The 23,725-nt window shown below is 38.9% G+C and overlaps 1 protein-coding gene across 13 annotated transcripts in view; it reads right to left on the minus strand.

Annotated features, from left to right (window-relative positions):
- Positions 1-7,494: 7,494 nt before the first annotated feature.
- BIRC6 (baculoviral IAP repeat containing 6) overlaps positions 7,495-23,725 on the minus strand; it is a 582,018-nt gene continuing 565,787 nt past the window's right edge. For all 13 annotated transcript variants that reach the window (XM_064277234.1, XM_023555261.2, XM_003416066.4 and 10 more), the window contains 3 exons: positions 20,853-21,041; positions 19,513-19,647; positions 7,495-15,543 (listed from right to left, as the gene is read on the minus strand). In XM_064277234.1, coding sequence (XP_064133304.1) covers positions 15,358-15,543; positions 19,513-19,647; positions 20,853-21,041 — 510 coding nt within the window. In that variant the 3' untranslated portion in view covers positions 7,495-15,357. The remainder of the gene's footprint in view (positions 15,544-19,512; positions 19,648-20,852; positions 21,042-23,725) is intronic.

Consider the following 23,725-nt stretch of genomic DNA (forward strand, 5'->3'; position numbering starts at 1 on the left):
TGAAAAAGCCACAACACTCACAAGGGCTAAGAAAAAGCTATTAGGTTTCATGTTTCCTATCTAGAAAATTCCATCTATCAATCCAGTGATATGGGGCACATTTAGCCGGAATAGTTATTCACAAATTTTAATGATGCAAGGCTTTGTTCCTTACTCAAAAACCTTTCTGTCTTCACCACTCCCAATCCTCTGGAAAAATGAAAGGAGTTTTAGGAGGACTGGAAAGTTATACCCATCTATTAGATTTCCTAAACTGAGGATCTCCAGAAAGACTCCAGAAGCCGAAGATCCACAGAAGTTTACTGCTAACCCAGGAGCTTAAGAACAAGCTGATGATTGCATAGATAGCTTCTGCCCAAGACCATCAGAAAAAAATTATTCTATAGGTCTCACTATCTTTAGCATACCATTGTTCATTATCATTTTGATCATACTCATGTCCACCAGTTTCAAGTTATGACTCTTGATTGAGCCTACTGTATCATATAACTGAAGAATAATAACTTGCCTAACTTTTCCTAGAGACAATCATCACCATAATTTGATCATTCAGTTCTCTCAAGCTATTGCTAGTAGAGCCAATTTGAAAAAAAGACAGTAATGATAATGTTTGCATATGATATACAAATGAAAAAAAATCCTTATGCCAGAAAATGCAATATAATTATTCTTAGGGTTTAACTGTTGTAACTTCAACCAGAGACAATATACTTATAGCTCCACTAAGGTTGATCACATCTCTTGTACAACTCCTGGGTTCATTCTATGTGAAGATCAGGCTCTTCAACATCAACTCCAAACTAAGGTTAATTGTTCTTTAGTACTACTAGGCCATTTGAAGAGTATGACTCCCCAATATCCTCCATGGATCATATCTCTCTACAAAGATCCCAAAGGGATAAAACCATTTCTGAGGAAAGACTCTAAGGATAGTGTCCCCATCCATAGTAGTTAGACAATTTGAGATGGCCATCAAAAATTTGTTTCTTCACGTCGGCTAATGTAGTAAATAAAAAAAAATAGAAGAGCTCAATTACTGGGGGCAAACTCAAAACAGTTTACGTTTCTTAACCCAAGTACTTACAGATAACAGAATAGCCTTAGATTTTCTTTTGGCCAATCAGGGAGGAATCTGTGGCATTGTATGCACTTCATGTTGTACCTGCATTTATAGTACAGGTGAGGTAAAACAATCTACAGCTAAGTTAAAAAAAAAAAAAATCTGGTTCTCTAAGGTGGACATAGGGAATTATTAGGATGTTTTTGTTTTTATCCGACCTGGGAAATCATGGTCATGGTTCCAAGGTTTCTTCCAGTCCTTCACATGAATCTAGGTGTACTTGTTTATTTCACATTTGTTTGAGTCTCTTGTCCAGAGTATCTAGTGCTTCCATGAAGTCACTATCCTCACAGATTATTCAATAAATGGCGTAAGACAAAAAATTATGCAAGTCAATACACAAACTGAAAATCATCTCTCACAGGCAAAATCTTATTTTTAAGATGAATCAACAGAGTGCGAAAAATCTGGACAATCCTTGATGGTCGTGCCTGAAGCTTTGGCTGAATGAGGATGAATAGGGGGAACTGAAAATAAAGTTCCCACAAGCTTAAGATTGATTATTCTGTACTCATGGTAACAAATAGCCACCAGAACTGGTTTTAAACCTGTTCAATCAACCAACAATTTGCCAAGTGAACATGTTTTTGTAAATCAATCAGTCAGTGTCAGTCTCTTGCTTCTGAAAATCAGCCAGTCAGTCAATAAACGTGAATCTGAATGCCAACCAAACAAAAACTGCCGCACACAGGTAACCACACGTTTACAGATTTTTTCAAACCTTTATGCCTCTGAAAGTCTACCAATAATTTTCCCTTGTTACACATGGGGTCACCATGAGTCAGAATTGACTCAAAAGCTGCTAACAAAACAGTAAGCAATAAATTCTGTTCTTTTTTTTTAAAATCTCAAGTATGGAGTAATGGCCTCATCATCCTTTGACAATATATTAAGCCATATCAGGATGGGTGTTGTGTTGGAGACCGCAATATGTCAGTCTTCTCTACTGGTGGTATGGGGAGTAGGATATGCTGATGAGACCCCACAGAGAAAACTGGGTTATGTGGGAGAGTGTGTTCCTAGGTTTCATGCCTGCTTGTACCCAAAAGAAGAGGAACACCTTTAATCCCATGGATGACAGTAGCAGAAGGTAACAGAAGAGGAAAACTACTGTTTGAGAGTATACAGGGTGATTTCAGCACAAAAGAGAAAGGAAGAAAAATCAAGTCATAAGATCCAACTGTGGCTGACCTGGTTCCAGGAATATAAATAATGACAATTTATAACAGTGCCAGCAATGTGCTAAGTTCTTTTCATCCACTCTGTTCTTTAAGACCACAATCTTGAGCATTATCCCATTCTAAAGGTAAAGAAACTAAGACTTCTGGTAAATAAACGAGTGACAGAGCTGGGACTCAAACAGGTCAGTCAGCAACCAAGGTCTTTGCTCTGCCCTCTGCGCTATACCAAGCATCCTCAAAGTCCAGAGATCAGCTATGACATTTGTTAGAGATGCGTATTCCTGGGCCCACTGATTCTAATAAGTATTTATTCATTAGATCCAGAAATCTGCATCTTAACGAGTTCTTCAGATGATCATCACATACTTTGCAGCTTGAATCAAATCAACTACATCTGTGGAAAGACCTGCCTCCTCGATAGTTTTAATATCCACATGACATGTTGAACATGCAGGCAAATCCCATGCCTTTGACTCCATGGGGTTACGTGGAAAGTAATACATAAATATCATTACAAATGCTTCAAATGTGGCTAATGTCCTAGAGTATAAATAAATGAAAACATTAAGTTACTATAATGATAGTTCAGTTTGTTCCAGATGCTGAACAAAATTTCCAACAAAAGATGAGTAAGGTGTCAGTGTTATTCAACTAACACTTGTTTAATGGCACTTATCCTGTCTACAATGTTCCACTGCTATTCATAAGATTTTCACAGGCTAATTCTTTTCAGACGTAGACTGCCAGGTTTTTCTTCTCATCCTTCTTAGTCTGGAATCTCAACTGAAACCTGTCCACCATGGGTGACTCTGATGGTATCTGAATACTGGTGGCATAGCTTCCAGCATCACAAGAACATGCAAGCCTCCACAGTACGACAAATTAACAGACACCTGGGGGACTTTTTCACTGCAAATATCTTTTTTCTCCAACATCAACGGTGACTATACACATGGAGGAAACGCTGGTGGCATAGTGGTTAAGAGCTATGGCTGCTAACCAAAAGGTCAGCAGCTCGAATCCACCAGGAGCTCCTTGGAAACTGTACGGGGCAGTTCTACTCCATCCTATAGGGTCGCTATGGGTCAGAATTGACTGGACAGCAACGGTTTTTGGTTTTATACACGTGGAACTCACCAGATGGAATATACGGGAATCAAATCGACTACATCTGTGAAAGACACGATGGAAAAGCTCAATATCATCAGCCAGAACAAGGCCAGGGGACAACTGTGGAACTGACTGTCAATTGCTCATATAAAAGTTCAAGATGAAACTGAAGAAAATTAGAACAAGTCCACAAGAGCCAAAGTACAGCCTTGAGTAAATCCCACCTGAATTTAGAGGTCACCTCAAGAATATATTTGACATGTTGAACACTAATGACCAAAGACCAGAGGAGTTGTGGAATGACATCAAGAACATCATAGATGAAGAAAGCAAGAGCTCATTAAACAGACAGGAAAGAAAGACAAGACCAAAATGGATGTCAGAAGAGACTCTGAAACTTGCTCTTGAACGTGGAGTAGCTAAAGCAAAAGGAAGAAATGATGCAGTAAAAGAACTGAACAGATTTCAAAGGGTGGCTCGAGAAGGCAAAGTATTATAATGACATGTGCAAAGAGCTGGAGATAGAAAACCAAAAAGGGAAGAACACACTTGCATTTCTCAAGCTGAAAGAACTGAAGAAAAAACTCAAGCCTCAAGTTGCAATAGTGAAGGATTCCATGATGAAAACATTAAACAACGCAGGAAACATTAAAAGGAGATGGAAAGAATACACAGAGTCATTATACCAAAAAGAATTGGTTGACATTCAAGTCCAAGCTGCACTGAAGACATTGGTGAAAAACAAGGCTCCAGGAATTGACGGAATATCAATTGAGATGTTTCAATAAATGGATGCAGTGCTGGAAGTGCTCACTCATCTATGCCAAGAAATTTGGAAGTCAGCTACTCGGCCAACCAACTGGAAGAGATCCATATTTATGCCTATTCCCAAGAAAGGTGATACCACCAAATGCGGAAATTAGCGAACAATTTCATTAATATCACAGGCAAGTAAAATTATGCTGAAGATCATTCAAAAGTGACTGCAGCAGTATATTGACAGGGAACTGCCAGAAATTCAGGCTGGATTCAGAAGAGGACATGGAACCAGCGATATCATTGCTGATGTCAGATGTATCCCGGCTGAAAGCAGAGAATACCAAAAAGATGTTTAACTATATGCAAAGGCATATCGTAACAAATCATGGATAACACTGAGAAGAATGGGAATTCCAGAACACTTAATTGTGCTCACAAGGAACCTGTAAATAGATCAAGAGGCAATTGTTCGAACAGAACAAGGGGATACTGCTTGGTTTAAAGTTAGGAAAGGTGTGCATCAGGGTTGTATGCTGTCACCATACCTATTCAATTTGTATGCTGAGCAAGTAATCCGAGAAACTAGACTATATGAAGAAGAACTGGACCTCAGGATTGGAGGAAGACTCATTAACAACCTGCATTATGCAGATGACACAACCTTGCTTGCTGAAAGTGAAGAGGGCTTGAAGAACTTACTGATGAAGATCAAAGACCACAGCCTTCAGTATGGATTACACCTCAACATAAAGAAAACAAAAATCCTCACAGCTGAACCAATAAGCCACATCATGATAAATGGAGAATAAGACTGAGGTCGTCAAGGATTACCTTTTACTTGGATCCACAATTAATGTCCATGGAAGCAGCAGTCAAGAAATCAAAAGGTACATTGTGTTGGGCAAATCTGCTGCAAAAGACCTCTTTAAAGCATTGAAGAGCAAAGGTGTCACCTTGAAGACTGAGGTACACCTGACCCTAGCCATGGTATTTTCAGTCACCTCCTACGTATACGGAAGTTGGACAATGAATAAGGAAGACCGTAGAAGAAGAATTGATGCCTTTGAATAGTGGTGTTAATGAAGAATATTGAATATACGATGAACTACCAAAGGAACGAACAAATCTGTCTTGGAAGGAGTACAACCAGAATGCTCCTTAGAAGCAAGGATGGAGAGACTACGTCCTACATATTTTGGACGTGTTTATCAGAAGGGATCAGTCCCTGGAGAAGGATATCATGTTTGGTAAAGTAGAGAGTCAGTGAAAAAGAGGACGACCTCAACAAGATGGATTGACTGTGGCTCTAACAATGGGCTCAAGTGTAACAATGATTGTAAGCTTGGCGCAGGACCAGGCAGTGTTTTGTTCTGTGGTATATAATACGGTCGCTATGAGTCAGAACTGACTCGAAGGCACCTAACAACTACAACAATCCTGTCTATGCTGGTACACCTAGGGCCCTGGTGACGCAATGGTTAAGAGCTTGGCTGCTAACCAAAGGTTGGCAGTTTGAATCCACCAGCCACTCCTTGGAAACCCGAGGGGCAGTTCTACTCTGTCCTATAGGGTTGCTATGAGTCACAATAGACTTGATGGCGATGACTGTTTTTTTTTTTTTTGTATCCTGTCTACCCCTCCACTAAATAAGAACTGATCAGTTTTCTCAATTCTGTTAAATTGTGAAGGATAACTCAGGTCATGTGAAAAATGTTTACAATTTTGTTGTCATTGTTGAGAATATACACATACACTAATTCAACAGTTTCTATATGTACGATTTAGTGACATTGATTATATTTTTAGAGGCGAGCAACCATTTTCACTGTCCTTCTCTGAGTTGATCCTCCCCCATTAACATAAACACTGCTCTGAGTTGATTCTCCCCTTTTAACATAAACTCACTGCCCCCTAAGTTTCTTATCTAATCTTTTGAGTTGCTGTTGTTGATTCGATCCCATAAGTTTTAAAAGAGCATAATGCTCAAGGCAGATATTTTTTAGTACAACCTAGTTATGTTAAACTATTATTTTGTTTTAAGAAGGCTTCAGGGAATATATTTGGTTTAAGGCTTAAAGATTATATCAGGGCAATAATTTTGGGGGTTCATCCAGCCTCAATGGCTCCAGAAAGCCTGGAGTTCATGAAAATAAGAAGTTCTGTTCTACTTTTCCCCCTTTTGATCAGGGTTCTTCTATAAAATCTTTGATCAAAATGTTTAGTAATGGTTGCCAGGCCCTATACAGTTCTTCTAGTCTCATGGTAAAGGAGCCAGTTATTCAAGAAGGCAATTAGCCACGCATTCCATTTCCTCCTCCTATTCCTGACTCTCCTTTGTCTGCTGCTTCAGGTGAATAAAGACCAATTGTTGTGTCTCAGATGATTCCTTGCAAGCTTTTAAGACCCCAGGCACTACCAACGAACTAGAAGGTAGAATAGAAGCACTGAACACGTTATTTAAGCCAATTAACTGGGATGTCCCATGAAACCAAGATCCTAAACCTTCAAACCAAGGAAGCAAATCCCATGAGGTGTTTGGTTGTACATAAGCAGCCTCAGTAGCTATTTTTTTTTGTCATTGTTTTTTAAATACATCTATCACACAACCTTTGCCAATTACACTTTTTACAGATGTATGCCTTATTGACGGTACTAACAATAGTTGGCTATATAATCTTACCTTTAATCAATGTGATTTTTCTGACACTGAAAAACTGAGCTCAGTATTCCAAACGCAATACACCCCTCCCATCCCCCCCCAACCCTGGTGACCACTAATAAACTTTGGTCTCTACATTTGCATGTTCTTGTCTTTTTATATAAGTGAGGTCATACAATATTTGTCCTTTTAAGATCGACTTATTTCACTCAACATAATCTGGGTTTTTTTGGTTAATGTCTTCAAGCTCTACCCATACTGTAGCATGTATCAAGACCATTTCTCCTACTGGCTTGGTATACTATTGTATTATGTACCACATTTTGCTTATCTATTCATCTGTTGATGGACATTTAAGTTTTGTCCACCTTTTGACTATTGTGAATGGTGCCACAATGAACATTGGTGTACAATTCTCTGAGTTTCTCTTTCAAGTCTTTTGGGTATATACCTAGGAGCAGAATTGTTGGTAGTTCTATTTTTGGTTTTGTGAGGAACTACCCACTGTTTTCCAAAATTGCTATACCAGTTTGCATTCCCACCAGCAATGGATAAGTGTTCCTATTTCCCCACATTCTCACCAACATTTGTTATTTTCTGTTTTATCTTAGCCATCCTAGTGGGAGTGAAATGGTGTCTCATTGTGGTTTTGATTTGCATCTCTCTAATGGCTCTGGTGGCTTTGGAAACCCTGGCGGCAGAGTGGTTAAGTGCTATGGCTGCTATCCATAAAGGTTGGTGGTTTGAATCCACCAGGCGATCCATGGAAACTCTGTGGCAGTTCTACTCTGCCCTATAGGGTCACTGTGAATTGGAATCAACTTGGAGGCAATGGGTTTGGTTTTTTAATGGCTCTGGTGGCAGTGATTAAGAGCTATGGCTTGCTATGGCTACTGACCAAAAGGTTTGCAGTTCAAATCCACCGGCTGCTCCTTGGAAACTCTAAGTAGTAGCTCTATTCTGTCCTATAGGGTTGTTATGAGTTGGAATTGACTCAACAGCAATGGGTTAATGGCTAATGGGAGCCCTGGGGTGCAGTGGTTTAGAGCTCAGCTGCTAACCAAAAGGTCAGCAGTTCAATTCCATCAGCCATCCCTTGGAAACCCTGTGGGACGGTTCTACTTTGTCCTATAGGGTTGCTATGGGTCCGAAGCGACTTGATGGCAACGAGTTTTTGGAATGGCTAATGACGCTGAGTATCTTTTCATGTGTTTGGCAGCCATTTGAATGTCTTGCTTGGTGAAATGTCTATTCCTTTGCCCATTTTATGATTGGGTTGTCTTTTTGTTGTAAAAATTTTATATTTTGGTTTAGATTCTTATCAGACATATGGTTCCCAAAGATATTCTCCCAGTCTGTAAATTGCCTTTTCACTTTCTTTGTAAAGTCTTTTGATAGTTTTCAATTTTTATGAGGTCCCATCTGTCTTTTGCTGTTTGTGCTTTTGTTTTTATACTAGATAATTGTTAAAAGCTAGACCTGACAGTGCTGTCCCTGCATTTTCTTCTAAGCATTTTATGGTTTGTTTGCACATTTAGATTTTTTATCCATTTTGCATTTGTTTATGGTGTGAGCATGGATCCTGTTTCATTTTTCTGCATGTGGGAAATCCAATTTTCCCAGCACCATTTATTGAAGAAATTCTTCTTTCCCTATCCCCTCAGCACCATTGTAAAAAATCAGTTGGCCACAGATGTGTGGGTTTATTTCTGGACTCTGAATTCTATTCCATTGGCCTATGTGTCTATTGCTATACCAGTACCAGGCTGTTTTGTGAAGTAGGCTCCTCTGCATGTTCTCAAGATAAAAGTTATTGCAAGCAAGGTTTGGAATGCACTATACTAGATAATTTGAAGGCTCAGTATTGTTATTTTTTACTAAGATTCATTATTGGAAAGAATTCGCTCATTATATTGCTTTGATTCCTAGGTGGGCAGAGAAAGGCAGAGAAAAAGATACAGATTTCTTTCAAACTATACATTTCCAAATGTCGACAATTACACAAGGGCATTATTAGAGTTGTCTGGATTGCAGTGAAAGGAAGTAAACTTGTATGGGCCCTGGCATTATACAGTTCCTGGCCTCCCTCTGGTCCACGCCCTGATATTAGAAGTAGTCTCTAAGCATCCTCATTAACCTCTTCCTCAACCTCAGCTTCTCGAGAATGAAGTGAGTTTTTCTTGAGTGTAAAGTTTAAGCTGCTTCAGTAGAGGTAAAAGAACATTCCTGGAAATTAACAATCCTCATTTTTGGACAGATCCTCAGAAACCAGTTCTTAGAAAAAGGCTTTGAACTTATATGAAGGATGATCAAAAGAGGCCCAAGATTAAGTAGGTAAGGATCTCAGTGGATACAGACTAGGACGCAGTGATTAATTCTGGCTGCCCACAATAGATGAGAGTAAGGTGGGGTCACGTGCTACAACTAAGGGAGTGGGAGTCGACTGGAGGGAGGGATAGCGGCCACAGATGTACTGCTTCATTATCTCATCCACACTTTGATGCAGTGTTCCTAGTAGTTGGCATTGTTATGAGACCAATTGCTAATAAGAATCATGGTATCCAGTACTAAGCACAGGGTCTGACACAAGGATGCCAGGAAAAGGCAGCAATTAACGGTGGATCAGGTGTTTCTCCTTTGAGGCCAAGGAAATTATGTGTTCTATTGTGAGGTCAGAAACTGAATTATCAAGGGGTTAACTTTTCCTAGACCTGCATGGAATGTTCTCAGGAAGCTCATAATCCCAAAATAATCCCTTGGGCTGAGATACTGAAATGGGTTGGAAGAGAACCTGCTGGTAACTGGAAGATTGTAAAAATACAACCTAAATTATCAGTTTTAATGGTCTCTTTCATTAACCATAGCACATAGCACGGCATGTATAAAGTGCTAAAAGAATATCTAAAGAAAGGGACATCTGAAAAAATTAAGATACTAATCTTTCCTTGGTAAGGAGGCTTTTATAAATCATTTAACGGCAGCTGAGCTTGAGACCTTCCAGCGCTAGCGCTCTCCCTTGTTAAGCAACTTTGGGAGATTAACTCGGCCTTGCTTCAGGGTAGTAGCTACTAGGAAAGGCGCTTTGTACCAACATCATCCTATGTGAGATGAACTTAGAGCTTGAAAAAAAAAATTTTTTTTTTCCATTTGTGAATTTATGCAAAAGAACGATTCAAGAAATATTTGAAAATTTGCCAGGATTAGGAAATCCAAAACCTGTATGGCTATGTTGTTGTTAGGTGCCATTCAGTTGGTTCCGACTCATAGTGACCCTATGAACGACCTTATGGCAATGGGGTGGGGGGGGGGGATAAAAAAAAAAAAAGGATAGTGGCTTCCTGGAAAGCGGCACTAACAGGCCAAAGGAGCTTAAGCAGGTTCATCTGAAAACAGAAAAGGCACCAGGGAGATGGGAGGTACTCCAGCTGGGATTGCTGACTTTGCAGAGCGCAAGGTGGAAAAAAAAAGGAACAAACCAAACCTTTAGAAAGGCTAAAGAAAAGCAATAGCAAGAACAAGGAAGGGGGAGGCAAAGATAAGGGAGATGTATGCCTGTCCTGGCCCCCTGGTGACCTGGCCCTTGGAACGGAGAGAAAAGGCCAGGGAGGTGGGGAGGCTTAGCGCCCTGGGGATCCCAGGTGGCAGCGGTACTTAGTTGGGGGCTATATGCCTCCCAGCAGCCCAGGGCAGCCTGCAGCTGAGGTGACTGGATTGGGCAGTCCTATGCCTGGAGAAATGAGAACTGAGTAAAACTGAAAACACAATCAAAATGGTGGCCTGGTGCCATCTCTTCCTGCACAGGAAAACATAGCCGGTGCAACCTGAGAAGGGGCACATATGTAGGAAACAGAGGAAAGCAAACAAACAAAAACAGCCTTTGGTGAAGCCCATCAGAGCACTACAGGGTCACATTCAGAAGGTAAAGGAGCAGGAGAGGGCCAGAGGAGTCCTCTTGCATTCACGAAGTGGATAGGCTCAAAGGGCACAAGTCAGCTCCTTTGGCTCAACGCATCAGGAGTATAAGCTGAGAGAAGGGAGGATAGTTGTTAGAAACTGGGCAGATTTTGGAGAGGACAGAGTAGACAGGATGGAGCTTCCTTTCTGCCTGGCTGGCATCTCCCACCTTCAGTGTGTGGCCCAAGCCTGTTCCACTTCAGCTCCAGACAAGGTTAACAGAACACCAAGACCAATCCCAGTGAGAAAATACACGATTCTTTTGTTTTGCAAAAGGAAGCCCTTTTGAAGAATAAAAAAGCAATTAATATTACAAAGGAAATGATCTATAGATTTTATGATTTAAAACATCTATGAGAAAAACAGAAATGCTGGTGGCGTAGTGGTTAAGTGGTATGGCTGCTAACCAAAAGGTTGGCAGTTTGAATCCACCAGACGCTCCCTGGAAACTCTATGGGGCAATTCTACTCTGTCTCATAGGGTCGCTATAAGTCAGAATCGACACTGTGGCAAGAGGTACAGGTTTACGCGAAAAACAAAATTTAAAAGGCCATATGGAAAAATATTTACAAGTATGCTAAAAATTAATATTCCGTTATAGTAGCTCATATATATGAAGACAGCCTGTGGTGATAACAAAATATGTGGAAAAGGTATAAACTAATGATTGGCAGAAGTAGAAATTCAATGGCTAATAAACAATGTTAATTTTATTATGGAAAAAATGCAGATGGAAACATGTTTGGTAATGATAAGTAAAAATGCCAGATTAAAAAATTATAATGCTGGCCAGAGTATGGCAACATAGATTGATATTGGAAGTGTCAATGAGTACAACTACTCTGGAAAGCAATTCATCATTATATATCAAACCTCTGACCTAGTCTTTCTACTTCTAGGATTTATCATAAAGGAATAATCAAAGATACAGACTATTTTCATTAGAGCACTATTTATAGTTAGAAAAACAGAAACAATCAAAATGTCCAAGAGTATGAGGTTGGTCAACTACATACGTATTATGCACCCATTAATTTTTTAATGATAAAAAAAGAAATGTGCATAGTTAAACTGATAAAATTATATATACGTTATACCAATAGAAAATAGAAGTACAGAAAACAGGCTAAAGGGAAGATACCAAAAAATTAAGTACTTTATTTTGAATTTTATATCTTTCTATATTTTCCCAATTTTCCTTAGTGACCTATATAGCATAACTACTATAATAAAAAAATAAATAGTATTGAAACCAAAAGAACCTGAGAACCTGCCATGCTCTACCTTTCTCAAAACTGGAGCAACAGTGCAGTAGTTTGCAGTCCACCTAATCCCCTTTGAGGTCTGCAATTGGATCTGTTCCTGGGTCTAGGCTGACCCAGGGGGCCTGTTTTCCAGTCTTAGAATATTGTGGTCTAACCAGTATCATTACCTCCCAAGATCTGAAGCTTGTATTTTAACAAATTGACACTATTCCAGCACCACTGATGCAAGGACGTATCAGAGTATTAAGTTCTAATTGTGAAAAAATATATACTACGGTGAAACAAGGCAACCATAGAAATTTATCTGAATAATTAGCTTTTGTTTAAAGAATAAATGACTAGTTAGTAATGTCTGAGGGGCCAGCCTCAATTATTTGGCACAGTGCTAATCAAGTTGTGGTCCCCAGACTGCAATTAGCTACGTTTAGAAATGTGAGAGTAAGCCACGTGACACTGCTGCAACGTTTATGTTTTATAGAGCTTTGCTTTCTAATGGAGAGTGGGGGCGAAACCCCAGCCTTCATCACAGACAATTTGAGACACACTAGAACATCTCATTTCAGACCATCCTAGCCTACATAAGCCAACTTATGAGACATCAAAGAAAAAGAAATGCTTACATTACCTTCTATATTTGTCTAATGACTTCGAGATACTGGTTTAATCCTAGAAGAGTACTTAAGCAGTTTAATTTTGTACTGTTCTTTAAGATAATAACTTTATACCAAGTGTTTTATGAGTAGACCAATTTGCTTTACTGGTTTCTGCATTTCTTCAAATTCCCCACACTTGACCAGGTCATCCTACGTCTGCTGAGCTTTGCTCCATCCTTCTCCAAGGCCTTCACACTTACCCTTCTCCCCTGGCTCTTCAGCCTGAAAACATGCTGAAGTTATTCTCATTCCAACATATTATTTTCCCCAAGTCCTGTCACCTATCTCTTCCCTTCCATCCCTTCCATTGTCCTAATTTATGATCTACCACCTGGACTCTAGAGTGGGCTCTTAAGTGATCTCCTTGCCTCCCAACATTTGGCAGAACGATTTTCCTTAAACAACCTGATCACATTGCTTCCCTTAAATAATCAAGGATTCTCCCTTGCCGAAAGTAAAATGTCAAATTTCTGTTACAGGGCAAACAAGGTCTTCTATGACCTGATCCTCCCTATCTTTCTAACACCATAGCTGCCATCCCATTTGGCTATCCCCTCTCTGCCCTTGACATCCAATAATATCCAACATAGTGCCATTAACCTGGACTTTGCTTTTGCTTTTCTTGTTTCTAGAATGTCTTTCTACCTGGCTAACTTCTTTCTCGTCATCCTTCAAGACTCAGAATGTTTTCCTTTAGGATGCCTTTCCTGACCGTATCACCTCAGTGCCCAGCAACATTTTGCCTGGGATAAAGGTCCCTTATAAATAACTTTATTAGAGTACTTAGCATATTGCACTGACATTGTTCTCCTGTCTGTTCATTCCTTGACTACAGAAACCTGACCTAGTACACAGTGAGTGCTTGAAATGTTTGTTGGGATGAAATCTGGATCCCAGATGGAACTATTTTAATGTAATTGGTTTCAAATTTAGATTTTTAGGCCTTTGTTTTTACAGAACATGAATTGGACCTCATAGTATTGGTATTGTCACTGTTCTTTTTTAAAGCTTTCTGAAGACTAATTGAAAACTAATGGTGGTGGTGGGGGTGGGAGTGAGGAAACTAGTCCAACTTTAGTGATTAAAAAAAAAAAAAATCCAAAATTGGAGGCAAACATTATGCTTGGCAGAAACTTCTATCATCCATCACTAATGGGACCCTGATAGGCCAAAAATAATCTGGAGAACTGATAACTGTCCTTTTACTTCTTATTGCTGATAATTTTATACTTAGATTTTAGCCAGCATATCTTCAGGTGATATACTGAGTTTGTTTCCTTATTATAAATTAACTCTATCCCTTTTTTGTCATTCTTGGTGCAATACACTAACCACCAGAGCTAATGTTCTGTGTAATAAAATCTTTTCTTGGTCTTACTTTTGTCCCTCTTTTATCCCATGCTCAAGGGACTCTGTTAACTTGAACATGAGAGAGCATCTCATATAGGAGGCTCCCTATTTCCCCTTTTTCTTCAGAGAGCGACTCACTGTTCACAATATTGCTTCTCCTTCAGATCAGCTCCAGATTCAGGGTTCTCACACAGCGCCATTTAAAAGAAATATTGTCAGGAATCACATTAGTTTTTCCCTTGTGGTAACTGATCCTAGAAAAATATAATTTCCTCTCCCATGCTTGGTCTTGAAAGTTTCCAATTCTTTGTAGAAATAGAATTTCACACCATGGCAAACTGTTTTTAGAAACAAGACATATTAATACACCTAAGTCTTTATTTTTGGCTCTAGGAAGAATTTGCATGAAAATGAGCCTATATGGCAGGTACAGAATGTACTGTAACAGCACCAGAGGGGTACATCCTCTCTGCTCTACAGAGCCTCATTGTTTAATACATACAAGTGACTTTAGTAATAAAACCAGATAGAAAAAAAGAGCCCTTTAGGGAAAAAATATCAGTTCAGATTGATCATTCCTTTTTATATACTTAACACAAATAATGGATACATTCAGAGGCCCAAATGTTGGCATAGAATCAAATCATGTTCATTTATTTTTACTGTATTTTAGAATTAAAAGGCATAAAATTAAATATGTTGAATGTAATAAATTCATCCATACAAGAGCAAGTCTCCAGCTATAGTCCATTTTGTGGCAGCTTTATTACTTAAAAAAATATACCAGTAAATCAAAAAAAGAGGGAGCATGACCATTTAACTTTTATTGAAGTGTATGTAGGTCTTCAGAAATCAATTATGAGCATGAAGATATGGCCAAACATAAAATCTATCAAATTTGGTGAAAAGTTGCTGACTTTAAATAGTAGTTGTAAGAATGACCAATATATATTCTTTGTTAACAATCCCTCATTCTACAGTAAAAAAAAAAAAGAAACATTCAGTAAACATTCTTTCCTAAGGTAGTTTCCCTTACGTATCAGTGATTTATCCATGTCTTTGTATACACAAATTTGTTGAACATACCAATCAGTGGTTCTCACAATTGAAAAATAAAAGCACAAAAAAGTTTACACTCTTGTACAGGTAAATAAAAGATCACCTTGAATTAAACTGGATCTCCTTAAGGGCAAGTATAGTTTCAGTCTCATTACCTAATACATAATTTGTTTCTTACATACAAATATTGACATATTTGGCTTGTGCTTCAAAGCCTTTGTGTCTATGAAGTCCATGTCAATGCAGCTCATAATTTGAAGTCACTGGGGAGTTCTTTACTGCTGCTGGGTTTGACCTGATCATGCACCGGAGTCCCCTCAGCACCTGCTGTGGTAGCAGCACTGCATGTCTCTGAGGCTTCCTCGGCATCAGGGTCCAAGCCTTCAGGGCAGGCAAGTTTGAGCAGCTCTTCCCGGAGCTGAGCAGTGTGACGCTACACAGGAAAAAAAAGACACCTGCTGTTAGAATGGTAAAATCTGGAATTTTAGCTCAAGAAATTTGAGGAAGCAATAGGGCTTAGAACACAACCCAAAGCATTAGCCTACAAATACTTATTGTGTACCCTCTTGTGTAAGTCACTGTTATAGGCACTTGGTACAGCAGTGAACAAAATTGGCAAAAATTCCTAACCTCAAAATAATTGATATTGCTTTTGAAAAGCCCTAGGTAACATGCCCACGGGCTTTACCCCTCTACCCCTTTCCTCAAACAAAAACAGCATTACCAATGACTTATAAAAAAAAAAAAAATTTTTTTTTAGGACACCATTAATTTGATACACATGCTCTTTAAATTAAGGTAGTAACCCTTTGATTTGTCACACATGCTGCCTCTGGTTAAAGATGTTTTAAGAGAAAGACAAGTCCATAAATGAAAATAAACCCATATAATGTCAATTTCTTATTTTAGTGAATGAAAACAAGTACTTATCAGGTACTAGGCCCTATGCAGGAGTCCTGGTGGCACGGTGATTAAGCACTCAGTTGTTTGAACCCACCGGCTACTCTGCGGGTGGAAGATGTGGCAGTCTGCTTCCGTAAAGATTACAGCCTTGGAAGCCCTATGGGGCAGTTCTACTCTGTCCTAGAGGATAACTATGAGTCAGAAGTGGCTTGACAACAATGGGTTTTTTAGGACCTATCTAAAATTCTAAAATGGTTGCAAGATGTTTAACACTGACTGTCTCAATCTGTACAACACTTAGAAATGCTTTTATCATCAGTTTTTTTTTTTTTAACAAATAAAAAAAAATATCTGGAGAGATGAGATAGTGGGTACTACCCCCCACACACTGCTGTTTAGGGAAGGATGCAGGGATGTTTACAGACAGTAGTTGGTTGTCTACAAATGTTAAATTTTAGTTTATGATTTTCTGATGGGACAGAAATGACCCCAAGTACGACATGTAAGGTTTAAAATTTAGTAATATGCATATCTGACTTTGAAAATTAACTAACCAACATTTATAGAACAATTTTTATGTATGAGTCATGGTGTTAAGCACTGACAATATAAAAGCCATGAGCTGACAGTTTCTGATCTCACGCAGCCTGAATTTGGCTTAGAGGTATAAAACATCTAAGTGGGAAAGACAACTACACGTTTACCGCCACTTACAAAGGTTTCAAAGTATATTTATATGCTGATAACTCAAAAACCCATTTCTCTACCTCTAATTTCCTTTCAACTGAGGGAAATAGGAGAAAACACTAACCAGGGAAAAACAAAGAAAAATCGGGTAATTGTGAGGATCCGGCAGAGGTGGAGGAGTACCATGACTTTACTGTGGATCAAGGCAAACAGCTGCATACTTTTTTCTAGGAACACTCAACAGCAAATGTACTGTTAAGATGAGGTAAGTTTGTATTGAGTTATGGATGTAGAGTCCCAGGACAGGGTGACTCAGAAACAACAGAGTAAATAAATCTGGGATATAAGCAAGACACTAAAACCAAAGAAACAACTTCAGCCACTGAGGTTTTGTGTAAGGGAAAGACATACCTAAACATGTCTGGGGAAGATCAATCTGGTTGTGCTCTATCGAAAGCATTGGAAGGGGGAGAACTAGTACTAGGAAGCTGGTCAACCGGACTAACCTATAAGAATGGAATAAAAATAAGGGGGAAGAAAAGGGAGGAAGGCGTCCTCTTGCAAAGGCAGCACTGACAAGACCTAATTACTGATCAGGCACAGAGAGTGAAGGAGGTTTAAGCAATATATATGAAGATTTTAGGACAGGGAAAAATGGTTTAAAATTAAGTAAACACAGGAAGCTAGAAAACTTGTTTGAGGGCAGGTAAGTGCTAATTTAAATCTCAGTCAGGTAGTAACAGGTCGTTCAGGTGAAAAATGTCAGTAATGTACTCAAGGAGAAAACTCAGAGCAGACAACAGTTTGAAGAGTCACTTTTAAAGAACAAACGGAAAAAATCAGGGGTATAAATAACAATGAGAAAGAGAAATAGAATAAAATAGCCAAGGGTCAAAACTTAATCCTTCAGGTACACAATCATTCAGGAGAATAAAAAACACACTGAAAGAGTTAAAAGAAAAAGAAGAACCAGGATACTCTACAGAGCAAAGTGTAGTAGAAGAGACAAACATGAGGCAAATGTTATACTTTGAGGAGGCAGCTCTTCTCCAGACATATTTTGAGTGCCTTCCAGCCTGAGGGGCTCATCTTCTGGCACTGTATTAGACAATGTTTCACCGCTATTCATAAGGTTTTTCCTGGCTAACTGTTTCAGAAGTAGACCGCCAGGTCCTTCTTTCTAGTCTGTCTTAGTCTGGAAGCTTGGCTGAAATATGTCCACCATGGGTGACCCTGCTGGTATGTGAATACCAGTGGCATAGCTTCCAGCAGCATCACAGCAAAACGCAAGCCCCACAGTAAAACAAACTGACAGACACGTGGGGATCTCCCTTATTACTCCAAGTAATAAAATTCTGGAAGTTAAGAAGCCTAGGGAAGGACTAAAGGAGTAAAAGAAGTCATTCATGGAACACCCTTTGCCGATATCATCTTCAAAGAGCTCTACAAAACTCCACTGATTTGGTCACTGAGTCCATTTTTAATGTCACTGTTGTTGCTAGGAGCCATGGAGTCAGTTCTAAGTCAGACACTATGTACAACAGAATGAGTTGAACCCTATGTACAATGCCGATTTTCCCACAATGACCTGGCCTTTGGAACCTAACCATGTCGATAAGTGAGAAGTGGGCATATACATAAATACATATAAATTCTTTCGTTTGTAAATACTGTTGTTGCTGTTGTTAGGTGCCATCCAGTGGTACTGACTCATAATGACCCTATGTACAGCAGAATGAAATATAACCTGGTTCTACGCCATCCTCACAATCGTTGCTATGCTTCAGCTCATCATTGCAGCTGCTGTATCAGTCCACCATGTCGAGGGTCTTCCTCTCTTTTGCTGACCTTCCACTTTACCAAGCATGATGTTCTTCAGGGATCAGTCCCTTCTGATAACATGTCCAAAGTACAGGAGATAAAGTCTTGCCATCCTCACTTCTAAGGAGCATTCTGGCTATACTTCTTCCAAGACAGAGCTGTTTGTCTTCTGGCAGTCCATGGTATATTCAATATTTTTCATCAATAAATCAAAGACATCAATTCTTCTCCGGTCTTCCTTACTCACTGTCCAGCTTTCGCATGCACATGAGGCGACTGAAAATACCCTGGCTTGGGTCAGGTGCACCGTAGTCCTCAAGGTGACATCTTTGCTTTTTAACATTTTAAAGGGCCTTTTGCAGCAGATTTGTCCAAAGCGATACATCGTTTGACTTCTTGACTGCTGCTTCCATAGGCATTGACTGTGGAGCCAAGTAAAATGAAATCGTTGTCAACTTCAATATTTTCTCCTTTTATCATGATGTTGAAGCCCTGGTGGTGCAATGGTTAAGAGCTCAGCTGCTAACCAAAAGGCTGGCTGTCCAAATCCACCAGCTGCTCCTTGGAAACGCTATGGGACAGTTCTACTCTGTCCTATAGGACCACTGAGAGGGAATAAACTTGATGGCAATGGGTTTGATTTTTATTTGGTTATCATGATGTTGCTTACTGGTCCAGTTGAGATGATTTTTGTTTTATCTTCAGGTGTAATCCATACTGAAGGCTGTAGTTTTTGATCTGCATCAGTAAATGTTTCAAGTTCTCTTCACTTTCAGTAATTTTTAATTTTAGGAACTGTCAATTCATTGTCAGAGGAATGCACCTCCTCCACAGGTTTTTGGGTAGCAATTTAGGCCTCTGAACCTAAACAAATTTAAAATTTCTTTGATTTTCTCCCCATTTACCTTGTGCTGGCCATGGCTCTGCCAGTGAATATACAACTTTTCTTTTAAAGCCACCAACACGGCTAGTATTAGGAATTCTTACCCACCTTGAGAGCTGCTGCATGGTGAGACATAGTCCTGCCTACCCGCTTATCACTGCTGTATTGCTGGATGTCTGCAATCCACTCCTCACACTGGGCCATGATCTCAACTCTTTTCAAGTAAAAATGTTTGTGTATAACCTACAGTAAAAAAGAAAGGACAGAAGAAAATATGTTTAGGTCGGAATTTAAAAGACAAAGTATGTGAAATTACAAAGATAAAATTTAAAAGTCACTGCAATGTTTTTCTGTCTATAAAACTCTAAGTGTTACAAAATGAATTATTTAATAAGAGCGACCCAAAGCTTGCAAAGGGACAGAATATTTGCTCAAGAGCACAAAGAAATGCATGTTTGTATTTCCCATAATATTAGAAAAGTGATTTCTCAGGACTTTGCAAGGCAAAAGGCAAGCTTCTGCAAAAACAAAATATGCAACTTAGTCATTCAAATTAACAGTGACTTGTAAATCCATTTAATAGTAATAATAATAAAAAGCAATGTTCTTTTCACATTTCTCCAGAGCTTGAGAAGCATATTCATAAATGCTATTCCTTGAAGAGAAGGTCTTCAGTACACTGAAGGGCATTCAGAGCACTCATTCACACATAACATCTGCTCAGTTATATTAAAGGTCGACTTTCTGTTAGGTAAATATGCTAATATTTCCTTTAAAATGTTCAGTTTTTTTCATAATTTAAGAGACTGAAGATTAAGGGAAACAATTTTAAGAAAGAAAAATGTTTTAGGACATAGTTAAAGCAAGGTGTGATGCTGAAGTAATCTGACATGACAAATGAAAAGGATAATCATATTTTAGGCAGACTACAGAGAGACAAGGTCTGGGTTACAGAGAGACAACAAATCATAGGAACAAGCTATGCTTCAGGATGTGAAAGAAAAGCACTTGAAAGTATAAAGACCGGTTTTAGAAATTCAGTAAGTCCAATCTTTTCCTAAAGAGAAGAAAATATCTTCTCTTTAACATTTACACACATTCATTAGTTTAAGAACAAAGTTTCTATTTTCAAGAAAGCTTTAGAAAGTATCTTGACCTTCAACAAAAGAGTATTCTCTATAAGGAACATTTTAGTAACTTATTTAGACAGTCAGATAGTAGTTAGAGATAAGGAATAAAATTGTTCCCAAATATAGTCAGACTCCTTTTAGAACGCAGGTTTTTAAATTCATCTGCAATACAGTATCAGTGAGTTTTTAGGATTAACTCTAAAAACTACAGTAAAGTTAAATATACCACAATCTAAATATAAAAGCGAGTATAATACTAAAAAACTGTATTCTACAATGTCTCTTAACAATTTACTTGCCTCATTTTCCTGAACATACCTCTTTAAAGCATGGCGAAGGGTTTCTGATTTGTTCTAGCATTGCCCACTTAACTGTTGCTTGTCGAATGTTTCCATCATATTCTCGGGAACTCTGTGTGCCACTGGGAGTGCCTCTAGACCGTTCATATCCTGGTTCATTAAAATACGGCTCAGCTACTAATATAAGGGACTGAACAGACACTAACACCTGAGAAAAAGGAAAATAAGAAAATAGTTACAACTGCATTTTTACTATCAGTGCACTGATACCCTATTTTACACAGCAAGAGCTTCTTTTAATGTGTGCTTCCACAAGTTTCTATCACCATTAATATTGATGTTAAGAATTATGACACTGAAATATTTTTAACAAAGAAAAATTAAATTAGGTACAGTAGAGACCTATATTTATATATCTTGTGTTTTGTTATCTTAAATCCTTGAAAAACAAAAATAGATGTGAAAATCCTATTTCCTGAAAATGCTAAAAAATAATTTCTTTGTAGACATCCCATTATCAATTTTAATATTACTGTGCTCAAACTGTCCTTATTGAAAACAGCATAAAACTAGCCATGTACTCTTCACAACACTCACTTACAAGAAAACTATGCATAACGCAGCTAGACTTTAATTCCAAAGTATCAGAAAAACCTTATTATTGGAAACTCTCATGGGCAAGGTGGTCTCATGGCTCTAAGACCAGCTCTATCTAACCATCCCCCTTTTATACCAGGAGGCTTGTTTCTCTAGAAGTAGCACATGTAGATAGAGCTCATTCCTGTCCAATATACTGTTCCTAGCTAATATAAAAAAAAATATATAGCTATATAAAAAGCTAATATACCATCTTTGGAGGCATGAATGGATCAGATGCCACTTACCCTCTTTATGCCTGAAAGAAGATTAACAGTAATCACACTTTTATTAGACGAGGTGATTAAACAGTGTCACCGATAAGTATCTTAGAAGTCAAGGGGCATATTTTCTTGGAAAACAGTAAAAATGGGAATATGTACCTAAAATACATCTGACGTAAGAGTAAAAGTAGATGTGGTTAAACATGACGCGGAATGACCATGTTATTGAGGCCATGGTCGACTACAAAAAAATCAACCTGCATAATCCTGAAGACAAGGATTTCACAATTCTGAACATTTTGAAACTGAATAAACCATTGAACTGTGGGGGCATGCATTTGCTGTGATGCTGGAAGCTATGCCACTGGTATTCAGATACCAGCAGGGTCACCCATGGAGGACAGGTTTCAGCTGAGCTTCCAGACTAAGATAGACTAGGAAGAAGAACCCGGCAGCCTACTTCTGAAAAGCATTAGCCAGTGAAAACCTTATGAATAGCAGTGGAACACTGTCTGATACAGTGCTGGAAGATGAGCCCCCCAGGTTGGAAGGCACTCAAAACATGACTGGGGGAGAGTTGCCTCCTCAAAGTAGAGTTGACCTTAATGATGTGGATGGAGTAAAGCTTTTGAGACCTCCATTTGCTGATGTGGCATGACCCAAAATGAGAAGAAACAGCTGCAGACATCCATTAATAACTGGAACTTGGAATGCACGAAGTATGAATCTAAGATGATGGAAAAGCTCAATATCATCGGTTAGAACAAGGCCAGGGGCCAACTGTAGAACAGACCATCAATTGCTCATATGCAAGTTCAAGCTGAAACTGAAGAAAATCAGAGCAAGTCCATGAGAGCCAAAATATGACCTTGAGTACTTCCCACCTGAATTTAGAGACCATCTGAAGAATAGATTTGATGCACTGAACACTACTGACCGAAGACCAGACGAGATGTGGAATGACATCAAGGATATCACACATGAAGAGAGCAAGAGGTCATTGAAAAGACAGGAAAGAAAGAAAAGACCAGGACAGATGTCAGAGGAGGCTCTGAAACCTGCTCTCAAACGTCGAGCAGGTAAAGCAAAAGGAAGAATTGATGAAGTAAAAGAAATCAACAGAAGATTTCAAAGGGCCTCTCGAGAAGACAAAGTAAAGTATTATAATGAATGTGCAAAGAGCTGGAGATGGAAAACCAAAAGGGAAGAACACGCTTGGCATTTCTCAAGCTGAAAGAACTGAAGAAAAAATTCAAGCCTCGAGTTGCTATAGTGAAGGAGTCTATGGGGAAAATATTAAACGACGCAGGAAGCATCGAAAGAAGATGGAAGGAATACACAGAGTCATTATACCAAAAAGAATTAGTCGATGTTCAACCATTTCAAGAGGTGGCATATGATCAGGAACCAATGGTACTGAAGGAAGAAGTCCAATCTTCTCTGAAGGCACTGGCAAAAAAACAAGGCTCCAGGAATTGATGGAATATCAATTGAGATGTTTCAACAAACAGATGCAGCGCTGGAGGTGCTCACTCATCTATGCCAAGAAATATGGAAGACAGCTTCCTGGTCAACTGACTGGAAAGAGATCCATATTTACGCCTATTCCCAAGAAAGGTGATCCAACCGAATGTGGACATTATAGAACAATATCATTAATATCACACGCAAGAAAATTATGCTGAAGATCATTCAAAAATGGCTGAAGCAGTGATTGGACAGGGAACTGCCAGAAATTCAGGCCAGTTTCAGAAGAGGATGTGGAACCAGGGATATCACTGCTGATGTCAGATGGATCCTGGTTGAAAGCAGAGAATACCAGAAGGATGTTTACCTGTGTTTTACTGACTATGCAAAGGCATTTGACTGCGTGGATCGTAACAAATTATGGATAACATTGCAAAAAATGGGAATTCCAGAACACTTAATTGTGCTTATGAGGAACCTTTACATAGATCAAGAGGCGGTTGTTTGGACAGAACAAGGGGATACTGATTGGTTTAAAGTCAGGAAAGGTGTGGCTCAGGGTTGT

Source organism: Loxodonta africana, chromosome 26 (genome assembly GCF_030014295.1).
Source record: "Loxodonta africana isolate mLoxAfr1 chromosome 26, mLoxAfr1.hap2, whole genome shotgun sequence".
NCBI lineage: Eukaryota > Metazoa > Chordata > Mammalia > Proboscidea > Elephantidae > Loxodonta > Loxodonta africana.